Source organism: Nipponia nippon, unplaced genomic scaffold, assembly GCF_047370975.1.
Source record: "Nipponia nippon isolate SJK-2023a ecotype South Korea unplaced genomic scaffold, ASM4737097v1 scaffold_3, whole genome shotgun sequence".
NCBI classification, from domain to species: domain Eukaryota; kingdom Metazoa; phylum Chordata; class Aves; order Pelecaniformes; family Threskiornithidae; genus Nipponia; species Nipponia nippon.
This window is the reverse complement of record NW_028262347.1, coordinates 106,410,761-106,432,430: the sequence shown is the minus strand read 5'-3', so window position 1 is coordinate 106,432,430 and position 21,670 is coordinate 106,410,761. Positions and strand designations below refer to the sequence as shown.

The window sequence follows — 21,670 nt, the reverse complement described above, 5'->3', positions numbered from 1 at the left end:
TCAAGCCAAGCTAAGCTCCTGCACAAGTTTTAATAAAACCCTTTTTTTCTTTTTTTTTAATCCAGAAAGATCCTACCTGGCAATGAAGTGATTTAAATACAAGCTGAAAGTGGAAGAGAGGGCTGGACCTGAGCCCAGTTATAATCTCAGCTTCAATCCACCAGTGTCTCAATGCATATTCATGCAAAAACAGTCACATACTTTTAGCTCTCTACCATCTTCTCATTATTGCTCTGTAAAGATAGACAGGTTTTCCCTCAATGGGAAATGTCCTGCAGCATATCTGCAGAAAGAACGGTGAGGCCTATCTCCAGAGTAAATTCACAAATATCAAAAGACAAAAAAGAAGACCAGTTTCCGTGTAGGAATGCTTAGTCCATGAAAACTTAAACCAAGTTTGGTTTAAGTTTAAACCATCCAACTTAACTGGCTGACATGGACACAGACACTTCACAGCTACACTTAACACCTCCCTGAGAGATCTGTGTGGCAGACAGCACAGCTTGCCCAGATGCTTCTCCCAGTCTAGTGTTTCATTTGGCCCAGAAATTCTGGGGGCTGGATTGCATGGATCACTCTGCTCATGAACACTGAGGGAACTGGTAAATTGCATGGATCAATACTGAGGCTATTATGCTCAGTCTTTAGTGTTCCACAAAACTGTGGAAGCAGTCCCTGCTAGAGAGGGAAAAGTGACTTTTTCTGCTGAAATATAGTTTCTGTACTTTACTACATTCTAAACCAGAATGTGTCAGTCCCATGAGACAGCTGGTAAGTGAATAGCATCCACTTTATAGCACATCAGCTTTACTTAAGCAAAGCTCACTCTCTCAGGAAAGATGATACAATTTTTTTGTTCAGCAGAAAAAGCAGCCACCATGAAGCAGTGAATTACATGAAAGCAGCAAGTAATTCACTGGAAGACATTTAGAACCATAGTTCAAATTTACATCTATGCCAGACAGTCATTAAAAAAAAAAGCCTCTGCTGGCAAAGAGAAAGAAAAAAATACAGAATTTGTCATTGCATGATCTCATGCCACTTTGTGGACTTTGGGTAGTACTAGATTAATCACAGTGAAACACATCAGCAAAGCTGATTTTAGATTGTTAAAGAGAAAGGCATTATATTGGAGATAAAAGACAGCCTCTTCAAACGGTTGCCTGAAACTCAGACTGACCCCCTGACTTCTATCATTTTGATGTTGATGAAGATTACTGCTTATGCTTTTCTCTGTTGCTATTTCTTCCATTTCTATGTCCATGTCCTGGTTTGGAATAATAACCAGCTGGATTAAAAGGTCATCACTGAAGATCTTGTCTCATATTTCTGGCTTCTTCTCAAGCAGGAAACATCATAAACCTCAGAAGAGACACTGCTCTAAATACAGTTTCCTCCCTAATTTCAACACACAAGAATTTCAGATAAATGAAGATCTAAATACTTCTCTGGCATCCCAACAGACATTGAAGTTTTTACATCTTTTAATGACAAATAGAATATGTTTTGGCTCAGGCTATGGAAAGCACTGAAATATCATCTGAATACCCCTCCAGAGCAAATGAACAGAAGCAGCTTCTAACACCCGAAGACCTTGCTGAGCAGCGAACCCTTTATTAGTTTGCCTAAAAGTAGCACAGCATTTTCTGTCTCTTGATTTCTTAGGGAAAAAGGGTCCCATGCTGCCTTTCAGGTATGATAGAGGTGTATTCTAGCTTTATTTGTAAAGCTGAGAACTCACTGTAGCTGAACCACACAAATCTTGCATGAGAATTCACTTTTGTAAAAGAAATAGCATTTATACAGGTTTGATGACTATAGATAAGCTCCAAATCGACAACCACTAAAGGACTTGGGACAATGAGGACACAAACTATGTCATTCTTACTGGATGCATCCCTACCTCATGGAGTGACAGATAAACCTTTTATGTTCTGAATTCAGGTAGAGAGAAAAGAATCAAGAGCTTTGCCTAGCTGAGCCTTCATCTCCATCAGCTAAGTTCGCAGGGTGTTTTGGAGATCCTGTCCATTGCTGTAGCAGCCCAAAAAGAACCATAAGCATCTCCAGGTGATACTGGTTTTTGAAAATAATCCAAGGGTTGGCTGCACTTCAAGTGAGGAGAGCATATGCCTTATCTTCCCTGTTTCCTTGATCATGATAAACTTTGGAAATACTAGCAAGGGGGGAAAAAAAACCAAAACCAAAACCAAAAAAAAAGCAGAGTTTATAATTATATAAGGCACATTATCAGCTCCTGACCTGATAACAGGCTGTCACATGATACTACTGATTATTGGTTTTTTCCTGCCTTCTTGATTCACCCAAAGGTGTTTCCTCTGCCAGTCATTTGAAAGAAAGAAACTAATTTTTGGTTTTCATTAAATTTCTATACCAAAAGGGCCACAGTACTGACCTGTCTCAAGTTTAGACATTTCACTTTGTCCTTGACCAAGGAAAGTTCCCAGACACACACAACTGAGCTTGTTCCAGATGTGATTATGGTAGTTGCTGAAGGACACACAGCGCAAAGGCACTTTCCCCAGTCTGCCATGCACTCAAATGTAGTCATGTTCTGTACAAGAAAGCAATTGTTAGTCAAATGCTCATCTGGTGATACCATGCATTTATTAATACCAAATGGCAGATTCAATTTTCAGAACTGAGCCTCCATTTCCTCAAATCCAGGAAAGAAAAGCTCATCTTAACCAGTCTCTATGGCCACAGCACGGCTGCATAATATGTGCATGCACTGGCTGTGGCTGCATGCAGCTGTCCCATCCTCCTCGGCCAAACAGGAAGGCTGGACAAAGGTCAGTGTCTTGTGTCTTAAGAGACCTGAGTCCCAATCCTTCTTGTGCCACAGACTTCCTACATAACTTCAAGCAAACTCATTCTGCCACCATATAGTGGCAGAAAAGTTTACGAAAGCAAACGTTCAATGTAGATTAAAAAGAAGGCTCAGGCTGTGGCAGCCACTGCTAACAGAGTTAGTGCCAGGCTCTGCAACCTTCCTCTTACTTGGATTGAAAAGCCAAAAGCCAAAGCACTATATTCCCTTCTGTGCCAGCGGCTCTGTTAGCAGCACCTAAACCAAGGTCAGGTCTATTACACATTGCTACAATTATAGCACAAACATCCTCCTGCTCACATTCTAATTGAAATCAATGGAGAAAACTCTCAAAAATTTTATACAGGGAGCAGAAAGTAAAATACATCTCATGGCTTTTTCACTTCCATTGACTGTGGGTGTATCTGTAAAAACATAATGATGTGGCTTCCACAAATACCCAAGTCAGTATCTTGCTAAATGATGTATTCTGCTATTCTGGTACCCAAACTAACTCAGATGCCTTTGCATGTCTCAACATTGTCCCAAAAATATAAAAAAATCAGTCTATTTGTGGTAGAGGAAGAAACTGGATCTGTCAAGTGCCCCAACAAGCAGTGTGATGACATAGACCGTTGATTTTTAACAGCAAAGAAGAGTATTAACTTTCTAGAATAGAAGACATTATTATTTTGAATGAATGCACTGGGCTAAGCTTGGGAGCCAGAGGGGAATTGACAGATGGTCCTATCTTAATTCCAGCAGAAAGTTCTGCACAATGAAATTTCTAATCAGTGGCCAGGAGACCTTGTATTGTCCTTACAACCTATGAAATGGGGTTTCTCCTTCATTTTGATGTAAAACACAGTCACTGGAAGGAAAAATTGAGATAATTTAGAGGGGAAATGCCTCATTTTTCAGCAGTGTAGAATGACTTGTACTCATTGGGATATCCAACTTGAGATTCCTCAAGAAGCTTGACTATGAGAAAGTCCTATACAGCATCCTCTGAAATCAGCTTCCCGACAGCCTCTGAAATGGATGCCCAAACCAGCCAAAGACCACACATATAATTCACTTCTGGAATGCTTACACTTTTTCTTATTTACCTTCTCAGACCCATAGTTGCCAAAGCAGCAGGTGAAGTCCTCAAATCCCCAGCAGAAGGTTTTGCTCCAAAGAGGAGGAATCAAAACTTTATTTTTTTCAACAGCCAGAATGCCTTTCTCAGTATGAACAATGTGCCCAATAGCTCCCTTGGGATAGTCTGACAAGACAGAGAACATATTTAATTCTGTTGTTTTTAGACACTTATGTTAACTTTCCTCCTTGCACAGCTTGTGTGGTGAGGCTGGCAAGTCCCACAACTGGGCTCAGTGCTGTGGCCCAGCCCACAAACAGAATTCCACTCTACAACTGAGATTCCAGACAGAATAGTGGAAACACTTCTCTCCAATGGACCACATAAATCCATGCAGAGAGAGTGACATGCTCCAAAGGAGGGGCTTTAACAGCAGTATCATTAAGCTCCTTTTCATTGGCAGACTACCTTATGCCATGCACTACAGAGGATGCTGGGCATATCACCAACAGTCTCTGTAGTACAGCTATGGGAGCCCACTGTCCCCACAAAGAACTGTGATGTAAAGAACACCATCATGGGATGAAAAAGTAGATATGCTGAAATTTTCCAGTCTTCTTCATAGTAAAAAAAGCAACAGACTAAGAAAAAGATGAAGAAAAAGAAAAGGTTTGAAGATTGAGAAGTGGAGAAAGACAGACAGTATTTACTTTGCTGTTGAATATAAAAAGAGTGAGAATGGAAAACAGGGAGCTTTATGTTTCAATTTAACATATTCGGAATGTAGAAGAGAGAAAAGATTTAGGTGTCTTTTACAAAAAAAACCTGTTCTGAACTCTGCATCAGAAGTTTCAAGATTTCTCCTGAGTATTTGAGTGTTTTCAATGCCCACTCACAATACACACATATACAAACAATTGGCAGAAGGGATCTTGATTGTACCGACTCATACAAAGCTGTGTGACTATTTTCGTGCCCTTGAAAACCCACATTCATCCCATCCAAGAATTGTGCACTTATTAGCTCAGAAAATGGAGCACAGCCCCTGCGGCACCTTTTATTGTAACTGGTGAGAGCTTCAGATTTTGCAGGCTGCTCATAAAAGGGGGAAGAATTCCACTTGAGTGAAGGGACAGCACAGTCTCTCTCCCTGATGAACTTTTCCCTTGGGCATTCCTGGATGGATGTGGTTTTGTGAAGAGCTAGAACAAAGGAATAGCATTGAAAAATGAACCTCAATTTGCCAGATCATGCAGGAGAGATACCTGTTTAAATCCTTAATCATAGACTCCAGGACTGTCATACATGAACCTTTTCATAAAAATAAAATCTTACCCTTATTACATTTTCACCAGACTACATCCCTTCCTCACAGAGACAGGAAGCTAATCCCAGCGATTCAGGAGAAGAGAGAAAAGTATAGGGGAGACTTTGAGCTGCTTTTATTTGATGGTATCCATTCCCAGACTAGTGGTTACTCATGTGACTGTACTGAAGGAGCAGAACTCAGATTTGATGCCACAGCTGTATGGCATACAACAGGAACAGAATGATTAGAAAGTGGAATCACACACATGTATGTGGGTGCATACTGATGTACTACACAATATGGAGAAGTCTATACCTCATCTTTCAGCAGATTTAAATCAGAAAATGCCTCTGATTTAAGTTTCTGTTCTCGCTTTTCAGTAGAAATCAAAATAAATTATGCTCTCTACTCTCAGGATAAAGTGGTACCTGCTTTGGTATCTGTCCGAAGTTGCTGATAAAACCCAGGATGGTGCTCTTAATCAGAGGATCTTTAATGTTGTTGAGGTCCATCTTGTCTCCATAGAAGTAAGGGTGATAGGTGTTAACTGCCTCCACTGCAGCTGGGCCATGTTGCTTGTGGCCAAAAATCAGATCTATCCAGCGATGGAGGTGTGCACTGACATAGTCACTTTCCAGTGCCTGACACCAAAAGAAAATTAATTAATTCAGCAGAGTATATCCATTACAAATGCATTACGACTTTCCAATTCCTGCTGGAGACTTAAATTCTCTGCAAGTGAATCTTCACACTTTCAGTTCCTCCAGTACCATCATTCTCAGCACATCCTGACAAAATGCGATCAACGAGATGGAGGGTGGTTCCCCACAGGAAAAGGAAGGGCAGAGTGCAGCATGCTTGACTTAGCAGACACCAGGAGCAATATCCTCAGAGACAACACAGGCAGATTCCACTAAGCAGAGTGCAAGCACTCCACAGATCTTGGCACATCCGCCAGCTTCCGGCATACATTAAAGCCTGCGCTATTATGTCTTCACCAATACCATTACTGACACAAGATGGTCTAAATGAGCAAAACGTTTATTAGCATTTGGTATCACCACTTTGCTCTATAGATAAACCACAGGTGAATTAAGGTACTAGCCTATTTGTAGAAATATGCCTTAGTTATGAATTACACTGAGCAGCAGAGACTTTATTTGAGAAGATACATATAAATATAGATTGGAAAGGGAGATGACTAGCAGAGGGGCTTTAAGTTGGGTCTGAAGGATACAGCAGCAGAGGCTGCATCCCATGAACCAGCAAAGAGAATGTAGAGTTTGTACTGAAATGGCAAGGGGTGTTGCAAGCCAAGACAGGGAAGAGGTTTTGGAATAGCAGATTTGGGGTGCAGCAGGGCAGCTGTATAACAGAAGCTTCAAGACTGCTCAGGTTTGATAAAGAAACATTTTGCTACCCTCACAGGGCTTAAGCAGAGAGAGTCGCAGCACCAGATTTCCTCATCCTGGAAAAACTCAGGGTCTGAACTCTTTTCCCCAAAATAAGAAATGGTTAACTTTGAATAGGTTTGTCACCCATAGTGACAGGTGTGTGGATTAATGGAACCGGAAGAAACAATTACTACTGGAGAAGACTGGGAGAGATGCTACAAGGCAATACATCCACCCCAGTGTGGGCTCCCTAGAAAGCTCAGTGTATCATAGCGGAAAACTTGTGCTTGGAAGACCCAGACAGCAAATTCATAAGCTGTGGACACAAGTTTGAGTTGAACCTTTGTCCACATCCAGGTTGGCCAGCCTTACCCATGAGGCTTCACTAAATGCTACTGCCCCTGCCATCACCTGCCTAACCAAAGTTTTGTGCATTCCCAAAACGGCCTTGCCCAATGATTCAAGCAGCAGTGTTAAGCATTATTAAAAATACTTTCCTATCTCCAAATCATTTGACTGTGCAATGCTCCCTGATGCTCAGTTAAAGGTCTCCCAAGCAGACTATCCCACCCAAAGCACAGCAGAAATAAACAAGCTAATGGGATCCTGAACAATGGCTCATTTCACAGAGCAGACAGTTAGCCCAGTGCAGCTGGTTTAAATGACCCTGCTCACAGCTATAACGATCACAGGGCAGCTCAGAGAACAAGCACAGCATACAATCTGTCCCCTGCAAACAACAGGAAAACACTTACGAACAGACTCAGAACTCATCCTCATTAATAAAAGCAGTTAGTCCATGAACTATAAACTGCAAATTTTGCCTGGCATCACGGCCAGAGCAAAACAAAGCAACCAACAGAGCTGCAACTGTGCAGCCTCTCAGTATTTCACTGAGCACTATGACAAGCCAAGCCAGGGAGGGAGAACTTGTGGTCTCAGGAGGAAGCAAATTTCTTTAGTAGACTAGATTCCTAACTTATTAAACATGAAACAGGGAGCTACTCACAGTTTTATGTCAAGAAAATTCTTTGCTCTCATATTCTTTAAAGCAATAGCCAAACCTTAGAACAGTGTTGACCTGGATCTGTTTAACGCACCAAATTCACTGTGAAACCTCCTAAATGACCATGATACCAGTAACAAGTACATTCAGTCTTGTGGATGATTTCAGAGGAGGCAGAAACCATCATGTTTCAGAATTCAAGATCTCTAACTCTTCACCTCAGGGTTAGATGAACTTTCCCAAGCAGACTAATCAACTTTCTTTCCACAGCAAGATTTCTTGCACCCTCCTCTGTAACATCTCATACTAGCTATGGCTGGAGAGAGAATATTGGACTGACTGCACGTGAGCTCTGATGAGGTCTCACAAATCATTAAGAACACGAGTTTATAAACACGATCTTTCATTTGCTAAACTGCTCCTATTTGAGATTTGGATTAATTTGTAAAAGTTGTGTGACTTTATCAGTTGTGCCAATGTTATCAAATAGTGCAGCTCAGTGGAAGCAGATCTGTAGAACAGAACAGATGGTAGAGAGGGCCCAGTACCCACATTATGTGCACTGTGGGGGCTTTACTTTAAACTAGGTCTAGTCTGCTCCCACAGGCTGAATGTCACCAGCAGCTGGAGTGCACAACTGGAGTGCAGCTTTTGGTTTCGTTTCATTCAAAACAAATCTAATTCACACAATCTGAGATCACTCTACAATAAGAGGAAAATGATGCTATGCAGGGATGATTGATAGATTCATTTCCAAACTGCACCCTTACTCCAAAGTACAAGGTGAAAGCAGATGCTCCCCATTGTATCTAAGTGCCTTTGGAGTGCCCACCATTCACAAGCAGTAAGGAGCACAGGTCAGTACATTACACTCCAATCAAGCCACAATATAAAAGACAGCATTTCTTCCTAAATGTTTTTCTTTAAAAAAACATCAGTGTAAAATTGCAGCAGCTTTCAGGCATCCATAGATTTCTGTTTGCAGCACCTCTGTTAAGGAAGGACAGTGTTGTCTTTCCCATGCTTGGGAAATGGGAGAACAGAAACTAAGCACCTTGGAAGGTCACAGACTGAGCACGAGACAGAGCAGAGAAAGGAACCAGAGCATCCCAAAACCTACATGCCTTCATTGGAGTCACTGGGGAACACCAGGGAACTGTTGCATGTTTCACCTCAGTGGCCAAAACCTATTTGCGGTGGGTAGCGCTGAGTTGCTTCCCTGCAAGGGGAGGGATTGGGCACTCCCTAGGCTCAACTCTTCAGTTCAGCAAGGACTGTACTTTGGCAGAAAACCTGCAGTGCACACAACACTTACCTACACAAGGATCTCCTTCCTTGTAGTAGATGTATCACCATGTGGTTACAGGCACTGATAAAAACTCAGGTGTCTCTTCCCTTCCACTACCTTTCAGTGTGACTAGAGCTCTGAGCCTCTAAACCACTCTCTAGGCACCTTCAGAGATGCCTGACAGTACTACCTGTTATTGTGTATGTACAGGAGCTTAAGCAATCCGAACGCGGCTCTTAGTCTCTCTGCATCTCAGTTCTTTGGCAAAAACATTCTTTCCTTATAGCCTCAAGCTAATAGGTTGCAAACAGGCATGGGACAGAGTCTGATTGAAAAATGGAAGTCAGATTTTGGGGGAAATTCAGACACTGAATACTGTTTTCTTTCCAAATCAGAACAAAAAGCCCAACTCTCAATTTTCTCATGTATTAAAATCCTTCCCACCCAATTCTATATTTGGAAAAATTACATCCTTGTATTTTACTAATAATGAAGCTATATACCATACAATATTAGTTATAACAGCTACACCATAAAATATTTTCAGTTCAGCCTGTAATCTAATATAAACATTGCAATGAAAAGACCATTTTGAAATGTTTTGATAACAAAGACAGAAAGTTGAAATGGTGTATTGACACATTTTCTTGTTAGTACTGACACACTCCCAGTTCAACCTGGCCAGTTTTCTGGTGAAAAACTCTTCTGTACATTTTTTTCCCAGACAGGTCTACTCACTGTGTGCTTGTCAGCCCAGTAATACTGGGCTGTGATCTGAGTTACACATGTAACTGCTACAGAAATACAAGGTAAAACAAAGAACAAGAAGATTAATATGTAGCTTCTGTAAAGGGACTGATTGGTTACTGAATATGCTGTGAATTCAATGTACTGGCTTAGGTTACTAAACTGTGTGGCAGCACACCACTGAGTCAAGCTACTTAGCACGGAGACACTTGTGACCTGCTAATAATAGTGATAATAATAAAGTGATTGAAACCAACGTTTTTAATAAGTGTATACAAAAGTTAACCATTTCAAAATAGGTAAAGTAGCAAGATAGAAATTTAACTTCTTTTAAGTATTTTTTTAGCATTATTGTTCTGACACAGATTTAAAGTGAAGTGTTCAGGTCACAATAGAGACTAAAGAGAGCCTCTTAATCAATTAAACCAAAAAATGAAATATCTCACTATATGCTCAACAGTCCTAAAAAAGAAACAAAGGCAGGACTACTGCACAAAAAAGTAGTCAAGCACAGGCTCAGGTCATATCCATGTTCCCTCACAGGAGTAACCTGAGCACGTGTGAATGAATCCAGAGTTGAACAAGCTCATTCTCAGAGTTATTCACAAGCCAAAGTATTTGAAGCATCAGGAGCCTACAGAGACAGCATGGGACGTAGGTGATACAAAGCATCGGCTTGTCTTTGGAATATAATATTTTAACAACAATTAATTCTTTGCAAGATATGCAGATGATGCACACTACCAGGAACCTGTTCTCTTAAAACTGGTTTAATAGAAGAACATTTTCTTCAGAATGGATTCACAGCCCATAGACCAGCTTATAAAGGATTTTTTTTTAAACACAGATAAAAGTGGCATTGCCAAATATGGGACTAAGGCTAGATTACTGACAGCACCCAGGTGCCTGCAGGGAGAAGGAGATATAAGAAGAGGCCAGAACAAATAAATCAAACAGATGTGTAGGGTCTCAAGAGGGAAAGGAGAGACACCTTAGGTATGAGGAGCAGAGCCATACAGAAATTCAAAGTATAAGAGCATGAGGAAGGAGATTTGTACGTAATACCAGACAATGAAGATGGTCCCCTTCCAGTTGTCTCTGTACTGACTTGAAACAAGGTATCAGTACATCAGAAAGAATGAGATGAAGATTCAAGAGAACGCCCAAGAAAAGCATGAAAATGATTTGGTAATATGGACAACCACAAAAAGTATGGACTCTGAATGCAGCACAGAAATGCAAAGCAAGGGACATGAAAGTAATGGTAACTTAATGGAAGCGTGGTCGTTGCTGTCAATGGTTAAGGGAATAGTGGAGAAAAGAATATTTATGAAGTAAGAGTATGACTCTGGTTTTGTTCAAAACAGGAACAAAAACTTAAGGCAGTCAGTAAGGAGGTCAGAGACAGGATTTAGGAACCAGCATTTGGAGAGGTCAACTGAGGAGAGGCTTATTTGGAGATATCAGAATAGAGAAGATGGTTGTAGCCACAGGTTTGGATGCAATCACTTACAAAGAGATTATAGAAAGCGAAAGCTGAACCACCAAGGGCAAGGCCTGCATAGCATAGGAGATGTGAGAAGAACCCACTGAGGCAGAAACTGAAGGTACACATGACAAATCAGGATGATGCAATGCCTTGAAAATCATGGGCTATTTGTTTAGTCCCACCAATGCTAACACATATAATCATCATGCTTCTTGTATACAGCAACAATCTGCATCCACTCACAAATACAGATGGACTCCTTTTGCCAGAGGAAATCTGAAGAGATAATGCAGGGGGACTATAGTACAGCCCATTCCCTTTTTAGCTCTAACAAAAAGAGAGACCTGCACCAAGATATTTAGCAGCAAAGTCTGTGTTCAATGCAATAACCTACATACAGAATTGTCCTTGCACTCATTACTACGTAGCAGGTGACATCATACAGAAGACTCTAACTATTAATAGACAGCACTAATTGCAATAAGTCTCAGGACCTTAAAGCTATTTGCTTTCAAATTGCCAAGGCTGACTTCATTAAAGTCAGGAAATCACATTAGGTTCCCCCCCCCAAAATAAAAAAAATAATTCTAGTCCTGGCATGAGTCAGAGGTGGAGGTAGATAGTTTAACTAAACACACAGCTGGTTAGCAACAACATGGAACTATATGCATATAAATGCCATGAGCATGCCTTATGTTATGTTCACGTACACGTACAGGCTGAGATAGGTCCATGCCATAGGCTTAGATACCAACCTTACCTGGTTTGCCTTGATTCAGGGTGAATCGTTAGGCAGACAAGGAGACATGCAAAGTTCAGAACCCAGCATGAACTCTGCAAAAGCAGGATGCATTTGGATCTAACATTTTGGTTTATCACTCTGGCCTTCAGAGTTTCATTTTCAGTGGGACCCCATTCAGCATTTTGTCACAAATCTTGATATTCACTGACCTGTCTGTGCAGGAGAATGAATTTATGGGGGTCCCCATCTGCCCAAGGAGGAAGTTGCACATCTCCCAGCACTGTTCCATCCTGCATGCAGCCTGCAGGAATTACAAAGGGAGAATTAAAAACAAGAATCAAACACACTGCAAATAGGAACAGCTTTTCTAAAACACTGAAGTCAAAGGAAATGGAGGCAATTTTCACACATGCTGTTTCAGGTTCTACATAAAATATAGTGCCATAGAACACTGCAGAACCAATTTCTCCTGGGATTTCTGATCTAGTAATAAAGCACCAAGAAGATGTTCTAGTACTGTCGCTAATACAGTAAAAATATGCACGTCCTCAGCACAAACCATTTTAGCACAGACTGCAAACTCCGACAAGACAAACCTGTTGGCACAACTTTCTCTTTATACATAACCCCATGGGCCTAACTGCCAGATATTCCTACTAAAGCAGCCACTGGGAGGGATTTTGTTCTCAAGTCCTTTGCAATCCGATTCCTTTCAGAAGGTGAGCATATGTTCTTAAATCAGAGCACAGTGTTGCGCAACTGGATGAATTCAAATCTAAGTTGAGGCTCAGGTCTGGGACTGCAAATTTCCTTACAGTGTAGCAGTGAACAGATTCAGGTTCTTGGCTTTGCCTATTGTAAAATCTTCCTGTATATTTTCTCTCTATTGGCAAGACTCTGGTGTCTTTTTTAGATCCCTCCACTTGATTTCACTCAGGTCAGTCTCTGGATCTTGATTTCAGACAGACTCTGTTTCTTGGCCTCCTCTCAGGATGAGACTACCCCAATTCTTTCTTATTTTTTAACAATCTTCTAACATCTTTTTCACATTCTGCCCTTTTCTTAGCATGTCTCATTTCACTGAGATCTTAAATACAATTATAGCCAGACCTCAACAACATGGGTTACATTTCCTTTGCCGTCACCAATTTAGGATGATTCTTAAGGTATTTTTCCTCTGCCTTAATCTTTAACCAACCTGAGTCCACTACAAAAAGCATCTTTGTATTGCAAATAACGTGAATTTCCTGTAAAGCGAAGTGAATCAGGACTGCCATGTCTATTTCTGAATAGTATTTTTTCTGGATTCTGTCTGACCTTCCGTCACTCATGCAGAAAGGTCTAGAGGCAGTGTACATTCAGAAGAGATTGTGATGCTGCTTGAGGCCAGGGACGATATATCACGTTCATGTGGCTTCTGCAGACCCTCTCAAGATGACAGGGAGGACATTTGGCAACTTTAATCACCAGAGACATGAGATTTAAAAAGAGACCTTTCACCAACACCATTTAACAATTTAACCATTTAACATCTCCAAAAGTCAAATTAATCTTTTGTTCATAGCCACATAGATGTGATGGTACAAACCAGATTTTCAAAAGCAGCGATCTAGACTGCTTGTATTGAAATCTACTGTTGTCTGACAAAATGTGCAATTCCTTTGCACAGTAACTAATAGGAACTACGATCCCTTCTGAGCTAGAAACATGGTTCTTCTGATATCATTCAGATATCAGAAGCTTGTATTCTTGTAGCCTTATTTAATAAAAATCGATCTGTCATCGCTAGAGAACCTCATCAGTCAGCATAGTCCAGGGACCAACTCCCAACATGTGATCTGGATCTTTTCCCTTGGCAGGATGCTGGAGAGTGGAAGGGGGGCACCGAAGTCCCTTCTAGCACTTACCAAGTTCAAAGTGATTCGCATTGGTTAGGAACTCCGGCAAGTAGAAGAATTCAGGGATGAGTTCTCTGACATCACTCATGTTGTCCCTTGATGCCGATTCCCACGTGCTCTTGACACTGTGAAACATCCTGTCTGCAACATCAAAACTCCCACCCTGTGAAATGGAGGCAGACAAAAAGACTGCAGTGTGAATATTCTGTTAGATAAAAAGCAAATGCTGAATCTTAGCCAATTCTGCAATAATCACCTCATCACATGTTTGATTAGGTGATATCTCAAGATCTGTCCCAGCTCTATTTACTGTGACCTTGTATTAGGGGTTGTCTTAGTCCTGATTTGTTAGGTATGTAGGTTGAGAATACCATAAAGCTTGGAGTCTTAGCATAGCTTCCAATAACACAGAGGCAAGCAGAAATTATCATGGGCAGCCTGAGAATATCAGCATACCCATTATTAATGCTTCTGAAGGCAATTCATTCCTTTCATCCCAAAGTGATTTGCAAGCATGGACACAACTTCAGTGTTTTCACTTCAGTTGTGACCCAAATAGTTGTGAACAATCTTATATGCAGTCCTCTAGAGAAGAGCCTTTGGGGAAAGGGGGTACCACTGGGCTAACATTCATCAGATCCAGGTAAACAGGAAAGGCCCAGTGGGCAGGAGCCTGCAGGGACTGTTTATTCCTTATGGGAAGGAGGGATAGCATAAAGAGGGGAAAAAGGGAATAATGTCTGGGTCCGAAGCTTAATTAGTATGTAAGGAAGGAGAAACAAACTACCTCACATCTTGAGAGCATTTGAACATGTTAAGTTTAATGAGAGTCAAACACTAGACAAAAGCAGTCTTAGTAGCCCTGGACATTACTCTGAACTAAGGCCCTAAGAAGAAAGAAAGAAAGAACAAATTTAAAAAAAAACAAACACTCACTGAATGAAGAGTATATGCCTTACATTGGAACCATAATTCCTACAGGATTTTCTAATGAGATTTCAGATACCGTATGCATTTGTGAAAATCCAGGTTCACCTTTATACAGGGATCTTTACATTGAGTATGAAAGGATTTATTTTAACATAAAATTTCTACAATAATGGAAATAACCAAATAGACAACCAGTTTTTGGAGATCATCTGAATGAGTTTGTCAGAACAAATGACCTGTTTCAGAAGAATGCTGACTTTTTAACTGTATAAAGTGACAGAACCAAATTGCTTCTCAATACCTAGTTCAGGTACTGACAGCAGTATAGCTGCCCAACTGCAACATTCTCCCAGGCTAATATATGTATTTCTCATTGGGGTTAATTAATTTGGACTATATGTCATGCGACATAACACTACGTCTCACTGCCAGGGCTCAAGAGAGATTATCAGAGATAGAACAAGTATCTTTAAACAGTTCTGCAGTGCAGTGAAAATGTATGAATGATTGCTCATCCTCAACCATTCAATCCTCAGAGCTGCTTCACTAGGCAAAAAGAACAAGCCAGTGGGACTGCAGAATGAGGACACTAAAACCCAGAGGTGGTGCAAGACTGAATCTGTTAATGAATATCAGATGCAGTCAGGTTCTGTTTATGGCTGACCTCTTGAGAAAATTTGTTAGCTTTGGTTAGTTTTCTCTCTGCCTGTAGACTGTTGCATGTGCCAGATGAGGAGGATGCTGTCCTTCTGCACAATAACAGTCAGCTGAAGCTTTGACTCGCAATCTATTAAATAGGAAAATAACACCTAAGCATGCTCATGCTGTAAGGATGGGATCTCACTCCCACGGACCAGACGAACCCTGAGCAGCAGTTCCCACATTGGTTTCTGATGGTAAGAACCACTGCCCTTTTGACCCCTCAAGTACCTGCACACTGCACAATGCATCTCCTTTGGATCTACAAACTCTGCTAAGTCTGAGAACAGCAAGTCAAGAAATAACTTTTGCCACTATCTTTTGCTAGGGAGAAACTACCCTCATGAATAAGGAACCAAAACACATAAGTCAATAAACCCTAAGTTCTGAAGCCACATCTCCTTGCTTGTCTTTTCAGATAGACTCCCACCAAAAGCCAACACATATTCCAGATGGAAAGACCCCGACGCTGTTTCCCCTGAGGTGAATTCTGACCAGGTTTTTGGACCAGCCTCATCTCTAAATGACAGCATAGTTCTGCTTTACTTCCTTTTATTTTATGGCCTACTTCCTTATACCACTGACAATTGTGAAGCCGTCCCACACCCACTCAAGGGACTGAGTGAAAAAGTGGCTAATCACATGAGTAAGCCTAGCTGGAGTTAATCTGATGCACAAGGTCATCTTGTTCTTGATCATTATTAGGCAAGGACCCTTGAGGTCAAATTCAAATTGAAATTAAAACAGAGTAGAAGAAGGACTATAAATAAATCAACAGCTAACAAGTATCTCATTGAAGCATATTAAAGGGCTTTGTATATTTAATCTGCACACAGCGCTCTGTGTCTGGTGGTGATTGATGCTTTTTCATCTTTTTTTGCAGCTTTTATGAGAGCTGATGGTAATCTCCTGAGAAACAATATGATTTGTAATAAAAAGATTACCTGTATTAAATAAAAATAATATATACATAGGAAATGCTGTTAGCGCGACAAATCTGGTTAAAGATATTACCACCACGAAAAAATGTGATTTTTTCCCTGGCTGTCTAATTCATTTTAGGGAAAAGTAATATCTTTAAAACTTAAGCCTGTATTATTTATAAAGGAAGCAATAACTGATTTTCCCATTTCCTATATTAATAAATTTATTTGCATATATTTATATCAGAATTAATGAGTTTTCTCTCTCTATGAATGCAAAAACTGCACTGAAAGGGAAAAAGAGAATCAAGAATTGCTTTATGCCTTTAGATTGCAAGTCAACATAAACTCTTATGGCTTTTCTATAGCTAGATACAGTAAGCCTCTGTTTTCTTTCCTTTCAGTAGAGGCCTTATACTGTCATCAGGAATATTGGAAAAATATGGTTTTTAAAACTACAGTTCAGCAGGCTATATATAAAGCGACTAGTCAAAGTGATCTCTAGAGAGAAGTTAGAACTTCCCGTGTTTCTAAAACTTAGCATGCTAAAAGATCCTTGGTGGTGCTTTAAACCCAAAGACCTCAAAGTGTTTCTAAGAGGTGCTTACGAAGATGCTTACGAAGGTGCAAAGACTTACCACACTCCCAGAGTTGCTGAGAAGTAATTACCTGCAGACAGTGCTTAAATGACTGCTCAAGAGTCAGTGACACAATGAAGAGTAAGAACCCTATTTTCTTTGAGAGGTAAACGCCAGGGAAGAAGATTAGCCTGCTAGCGGAAATGCAATGGTAGGATAAGAATAAAAGGGGATAAAATCTGACTTGAATCAAAAGCAAGTGCTTCTAATTATTGAGAGCATGGAGTCCTAGAATGCGTTTCCAATGAAGACGCTAAACACAGAAACCTTTGCTGCTCTTTTGTGGTGCTGAAACCAACACCTGAAAGGAATTCTGGGAGATACTTGGCTAAGGTGAAGTGGAAGGTACCATCCAACACCTGTCTGATGAGCCAGTCTTTCATCCATTCCAATACAATATCCAAAGCACATGCACACTTTTCTCCAGAGTCAGATCACAATACACTTAAATAAAATGTGAAATAATAAGGTTTTGTAAACTCCTGTACAGTTCCCTTACTAGAGGCAATGCTTCCTCACTGCTGCCTTCTGTGGTCAGGTGCAAATCAGTTCTTTGACTTGAGAAAGAGGATGGTACATCAACATCAGTTTTTCAAAAGGGGTGCACCCAAGTTTTTGCATTTCCTTGCCGTGTGCATTCAGACTGGCAGTTTGCAGTTATAATCATAGCTTTTCCACTTTTTAAGGTGCTGAGAAGCCTTCACAGCTCCCAACTCAGCACCCTTCCAAGGTCTTAAGTTTGGGAGTACTCCTTTTCCAACCTGCTCTTGACTTGAGCATACAGTTCTCAGGTATGCTGTTTGCCTGACTGCATCTCACACTTAGCAATATCCTAAGCCACTATAGGACCAGTCACCTGGGGGAAATGACAGCAAAGAGCTCAGCTGAACATGCAGTAACGTAAGAGCAAAAGAATGAGAATGGAAGTTCGACAGTTGCAGTGGATCCACATCCAGACAAAACTTCGAGTGCTTGAGATCTCAGCAGCCTTTGAAGATAACTATCCCCACAAAAATGCTGGTTACCTGCTAATCATACATAAACACTGCTGCAAAGCAGCTACTCAGACTGGGAACTTGTTATGCGTGAAAAGTGTGCCAGTGAGAAACAGCAGCCGTTGTTGTTTACAACAAGAAATAACTGCTCCACAGTCACTGATGACTGCAGCTAACATATGGCTCACAGAGTGCGATGGTAACCATTGCCTCAGGTGGTTCACTAACCCATCAGCTACTGCTGGTAACAGCCGATATCATAGGGCTTATTACTTAATTAGCACAGCGCTTTATTTGTATTAGTTCATTTAAAAAAAGAAAAAAGACCAGCACAACAGCAAAGCACTTGGAGAGCTGCAGGAAGCATGGCCAGTCCTCACCATATGTACAGCAATCTCTCAGTGTGGAATATTCTGGCCTAGCTGTCTCCCTCACATTGCTCCATAAGGACGGGCAGATTTCAGCAAGATGCTCCTTAAAAAATATACTCTTGAGGACTTGTCCTCCTGGTAGACCCTGCTACAATGCAACACATACTACAGAAATAAGGGTAACAACTGCTACAGCCGAAGTGTCTGTGCTTGTGTGTCACCAACTGCCTGCTGAAGAAGGCTGTCAGGAAATTTGGTGCCCCTGTATGCTGACCAGCTGGGAAAGGTAAGCACAAAGCTCAGTTTCCATGGAATTCAGTTCCATAGGGAGTGATTTTGGCACCATAAAACAGCAACAAGTTCGGAACAAGCTAAACCAAAATATTCCTTCTGGAGTACTGGATGTAGTCTCACCCCACTTCTCCTTCAGGGAGCTGACCCCATGATCCCTGTCATTCCCCACCCACCAGAACCTGTGCATCCTCATATGGCCCAGGAATGCTCTTTATGCCACCACAGCCAGCTCCAAGTGCTTGCCTGTAATCACATTACTGTATGGGCATTTGGGCTTAGAATACCTAGCATGAAGGTCTCATATGCCCCAAAGTGAGAAGCTCAGTTCAGACAGGTAGTAAAACATTGTCTAGGTGTTTACATGCCTCAGGTCTTACAAAAGGCATCACAGGACCAAAATTAAATAATCCTTCTCCCTCAGAAAAAAACACAATCATCAGGCATCAATCATGCTCCCATTAAGATGTTTTCATTGCATTCAACAGACACAGCATAGAGCCTTCAGTGAGCCCAGAGTCCACACAGAGTATACAGAAAATGTCAAAAGAATTAATCCCTCTTCATTACACAGCCACTACAATGTGCTACATGGTTCATAACGAGGTGTAGGAGGGAAGCTATCTTGCCCCCTTACCTGCAGAGAACAGAAGGTCTGGGTAAATGGCTCCATTCGGACCAGGTAAGATGCCACTATAATTGCTGATGAATAGTGAGTACAGTAATGGCACTGGGCTGACAGGTCTCCTGGAAATTGGACACAAAATTTCAGTGCAAAATATCACCATTTCAAGCCCATAGCTTCCAGTTACCACAGCCCAACTAAATAGGGAGCAGGTCTTTGAGGCAGATGTGTTCAAGGATCTGTGAGCAAAAGCACACCTTGCATATTTGCATTGAATGTGCACAGTTACTACCATCTCTGCGTGTTCTTTTTTTGCCTTCCACATTTCATTTTCTGAAGAATACAGCCTTTAACTTTCCAGACCATCCCCTTCCCCATTAGTACTAAAAAAGATCTTGATCTCCAGAGGTAAACAGCCTCAACATCCTGTTTCCTTTTTTTACAGTAGCTGTTAGCTAAGCTGCATGCAGCAGTATTCTACATGCAGCTTAAGCTAACAGACAAGACTAATGCATGCAGCTTAGTTAACAGAACAGTCTTTTCTAGGGAACATATTGTTTTTTGCTGTAGCATCTCTTGCTGCCCAAGGGAAGAGGGCAGAATGCAGCAGTACAAGGCATGTAAGGAAGTGCTTGCAGGAGTAATTTCTCTTTGAATCCTCAACCAATTTGTATCCAGAAGTGAGGGGATCTCCTTGACATGGTGCTTCCCTTAGCCACAGCTCTGGAAAGTTTTTGGGTGACCTTTTCCAAGGGATTCGCCAGCATCCCCAAAGGCCTGAGAGGACTTAAGCCTCTGCTGTCTGTTACTCTCCTAAAACACTCACCCTCACTGTTCTCCACCTCATTGTAGCGCTGGATGAACTTGCGTTTCCTCTCCACAGTCTGAGCTCCCATGGGCTTTGACAGGTCCCGAAATGTGTGAGGATTAGTAAGGTTTAGAGTCTGAAAAGCAAAACCAGCAAAAATGTAGATTTTTAGATCCCCGAGTCTTACACATCATGACTAGCTCAGTGACACTGGATAGCAGCAAGGCTGTGTTGGAAGTTTCAGCTATACAAGGCCACAGACTCAGTACTAGAACACCTGTCTCCAGAACTGGGATGGGACTTGGAAAGAGTGGAAGCATGTGCTGCTGAAAGGACAGTATGTACAAGAAGCTTCACAAGTAAAGGACCTGGCAGGTTGCAAATTGCTCTCAAGGCTTTTCTGTCCAAACTTCCTCGTCAGGGGTCACAGAAGACTGTCCCTGCCTATCTGCTGAGCCAATGCAGCCTGCCCTTAACTAGGTTATGTATTTAACAGATGTTCATCCACCTTTCTGAGGCAGAACATGATCCTCAGCATGCTTATTGGAAGATAAGGCTAATCGATAAAGAATCACTACAGTCCAAATTAACTACCTCAAATTTTGAACCCTTAGTCTAGACCCCTCTGCTTCAATGGCATCATTCAACAAACATTTGCATGGTTGCTGTCATAGAAAGTACAAAATGCTGCAGCAAGCACTGACCTCAGAGTGATAGTCAGCAAGGATCCATGGAAACACAGGATACTGCATGTAATCATTGTAGCTGCGGCCAGCCAATGTGTTCAGGTACATGAGGTAATCAAAGTTGCTGATCTCCCTCTTCTGCCAGGGAAAGGAAACAAGCATTAAAATCTCTTAACTCCACCCCTGAAAACCATGCCTCAGAGGCACCCTTGGAGTCCTGTGGTTCCCCGGTCCACCGGGACAAGAATTATAAATAGTGTAATCAATCACCCGTTGCCGTTCATATCAGCACAATATCTCTTATACAACAATCCATTCAACAGAATCGGAGTCTTCATTCTGGCTCTTCTTCAGATAGAGCATTTGCCTATAATCACCCATTACTTTTATGCTGCATTTGCATAATAGAGCACTTTTTCCCAATTTAAAAGTGAGTCAAATGCATGCAATCTGTATATTGGAAAATCCTGGACAACTGCCTGTACAGAAACGGCTGCACAAAGTGCTACATATAAACAAGAAGATACAGATTTCTTCAACGTGTCTTAGGTCACCAAGATCAGGGATACAGGAAAGTAAATGCCTGTCTCGGGTCAGCAAAACATCTGGGAAAATAAGAGGTGCACTGATTTAGATGTACAGATGATCTGTGAACAGCCATTCAACTAGGTGGCTCTCTTTGGTCTCAGTTTAAAAATGTGCATAAAATCACACTTAATCTGTCAGACAGTAGCACCATATGTTTCACAGCAAGAGGAGCAAAACCTCTGCAATAACCTGGTGTAAATATGCTGCTCCTCTTGCCAATAACCTCACCTCCAGCAGTGAAAGAGCAGCTTAGGCCTTGAAGTACACACACACATATCTATGCACAGACACACAGACAGGTGCTGAAATTCTTCACTTAACGATGTGCAGCC

At 41.3% G+C, this 21,670-nt stretch overlaps 2 protein-coding genes across 7 annotated transcripts in view; one reads left to right on the top strand and one right to left on the bottom strand.

Annotated features, from left to right (window-relative positions):
• Positions 1 to 17,682, top strand: part of VSTM4 (V-set and transmembrane domain containing 4) — a 76,270-nt gene extending 58,588 nt beyond the window's left edge. The window contains exons 8-9 of one of the 2 annotated variants that reach the window (XM_087764455.1): positions 15,832 to 15,896; positions 17,661 to 17,682. In XM_087764455.1, the coding sequence (XP_087620581.1) occupies positions 15,832 to 15,896; positions 17,661 to 17,667 (72 nt within the window). In that variant the 3' untranslated portion in view covers positions 17,668 to 17,682. Of the gene's footprint in view, positions 1 to 65; positions 238 to 15,831; positions 15,897 to 17,660 lie in introns of those variants that run through there. The other variant, XM_087764458.1, reaches the window with a different exon arrangement.
• Positions 1 to 21,670, bottom strand: part of WDFY4 (WDFY family member 4) — a 146,891-nt gene that overhangs the window by 9,408 nt on the left and 115,813 nt on the right. For all 5 annotated transcript variants that reach the window (XM_087764449.1, XM_087764451.1, XM_087764450.1 and 2 more), the window contains 9 exons: positions 20,769 to 20,888; positions 20,083 to 20,200; positions 19,269 to 19,378; positions 13,794 to 13,947; positions 12,096 to 12,187; positions 5,649 to 5,861; positions 4,966 to 5,113; positions 3,940 to 4,097; positions 2,417 to 2,575 (listed from right to left, as the gene is read on the bottom strand). In XM_087764449.1, the coding sequence (XP_087620575.1) occupies positions 2,417 to 2,575; positions 3,940 to 4,097; positions 4,966 to 5,113; positions 5,649 to 5,861; positions 12,096 to 12,187; positions 13,794 to 13,947; positions 19,269 to 19,378; positions 20,083 to 20,200; positions 20,769 to 20,888 (1,272 nt within the window). The remainder of the gene's footprint in view (positions 1 to 2,416; positions 2,576 to 3,939; positions 4,098 to 4,965; positions 5,114 to 5,648; positions 5,862 to 12,095; positions 12,188 to 13,793; positions 13,948 to 19,268; positions 19,379 to 20,082; positions 20,201 to 20,768; positions 20,889 to 21,670) is intronic.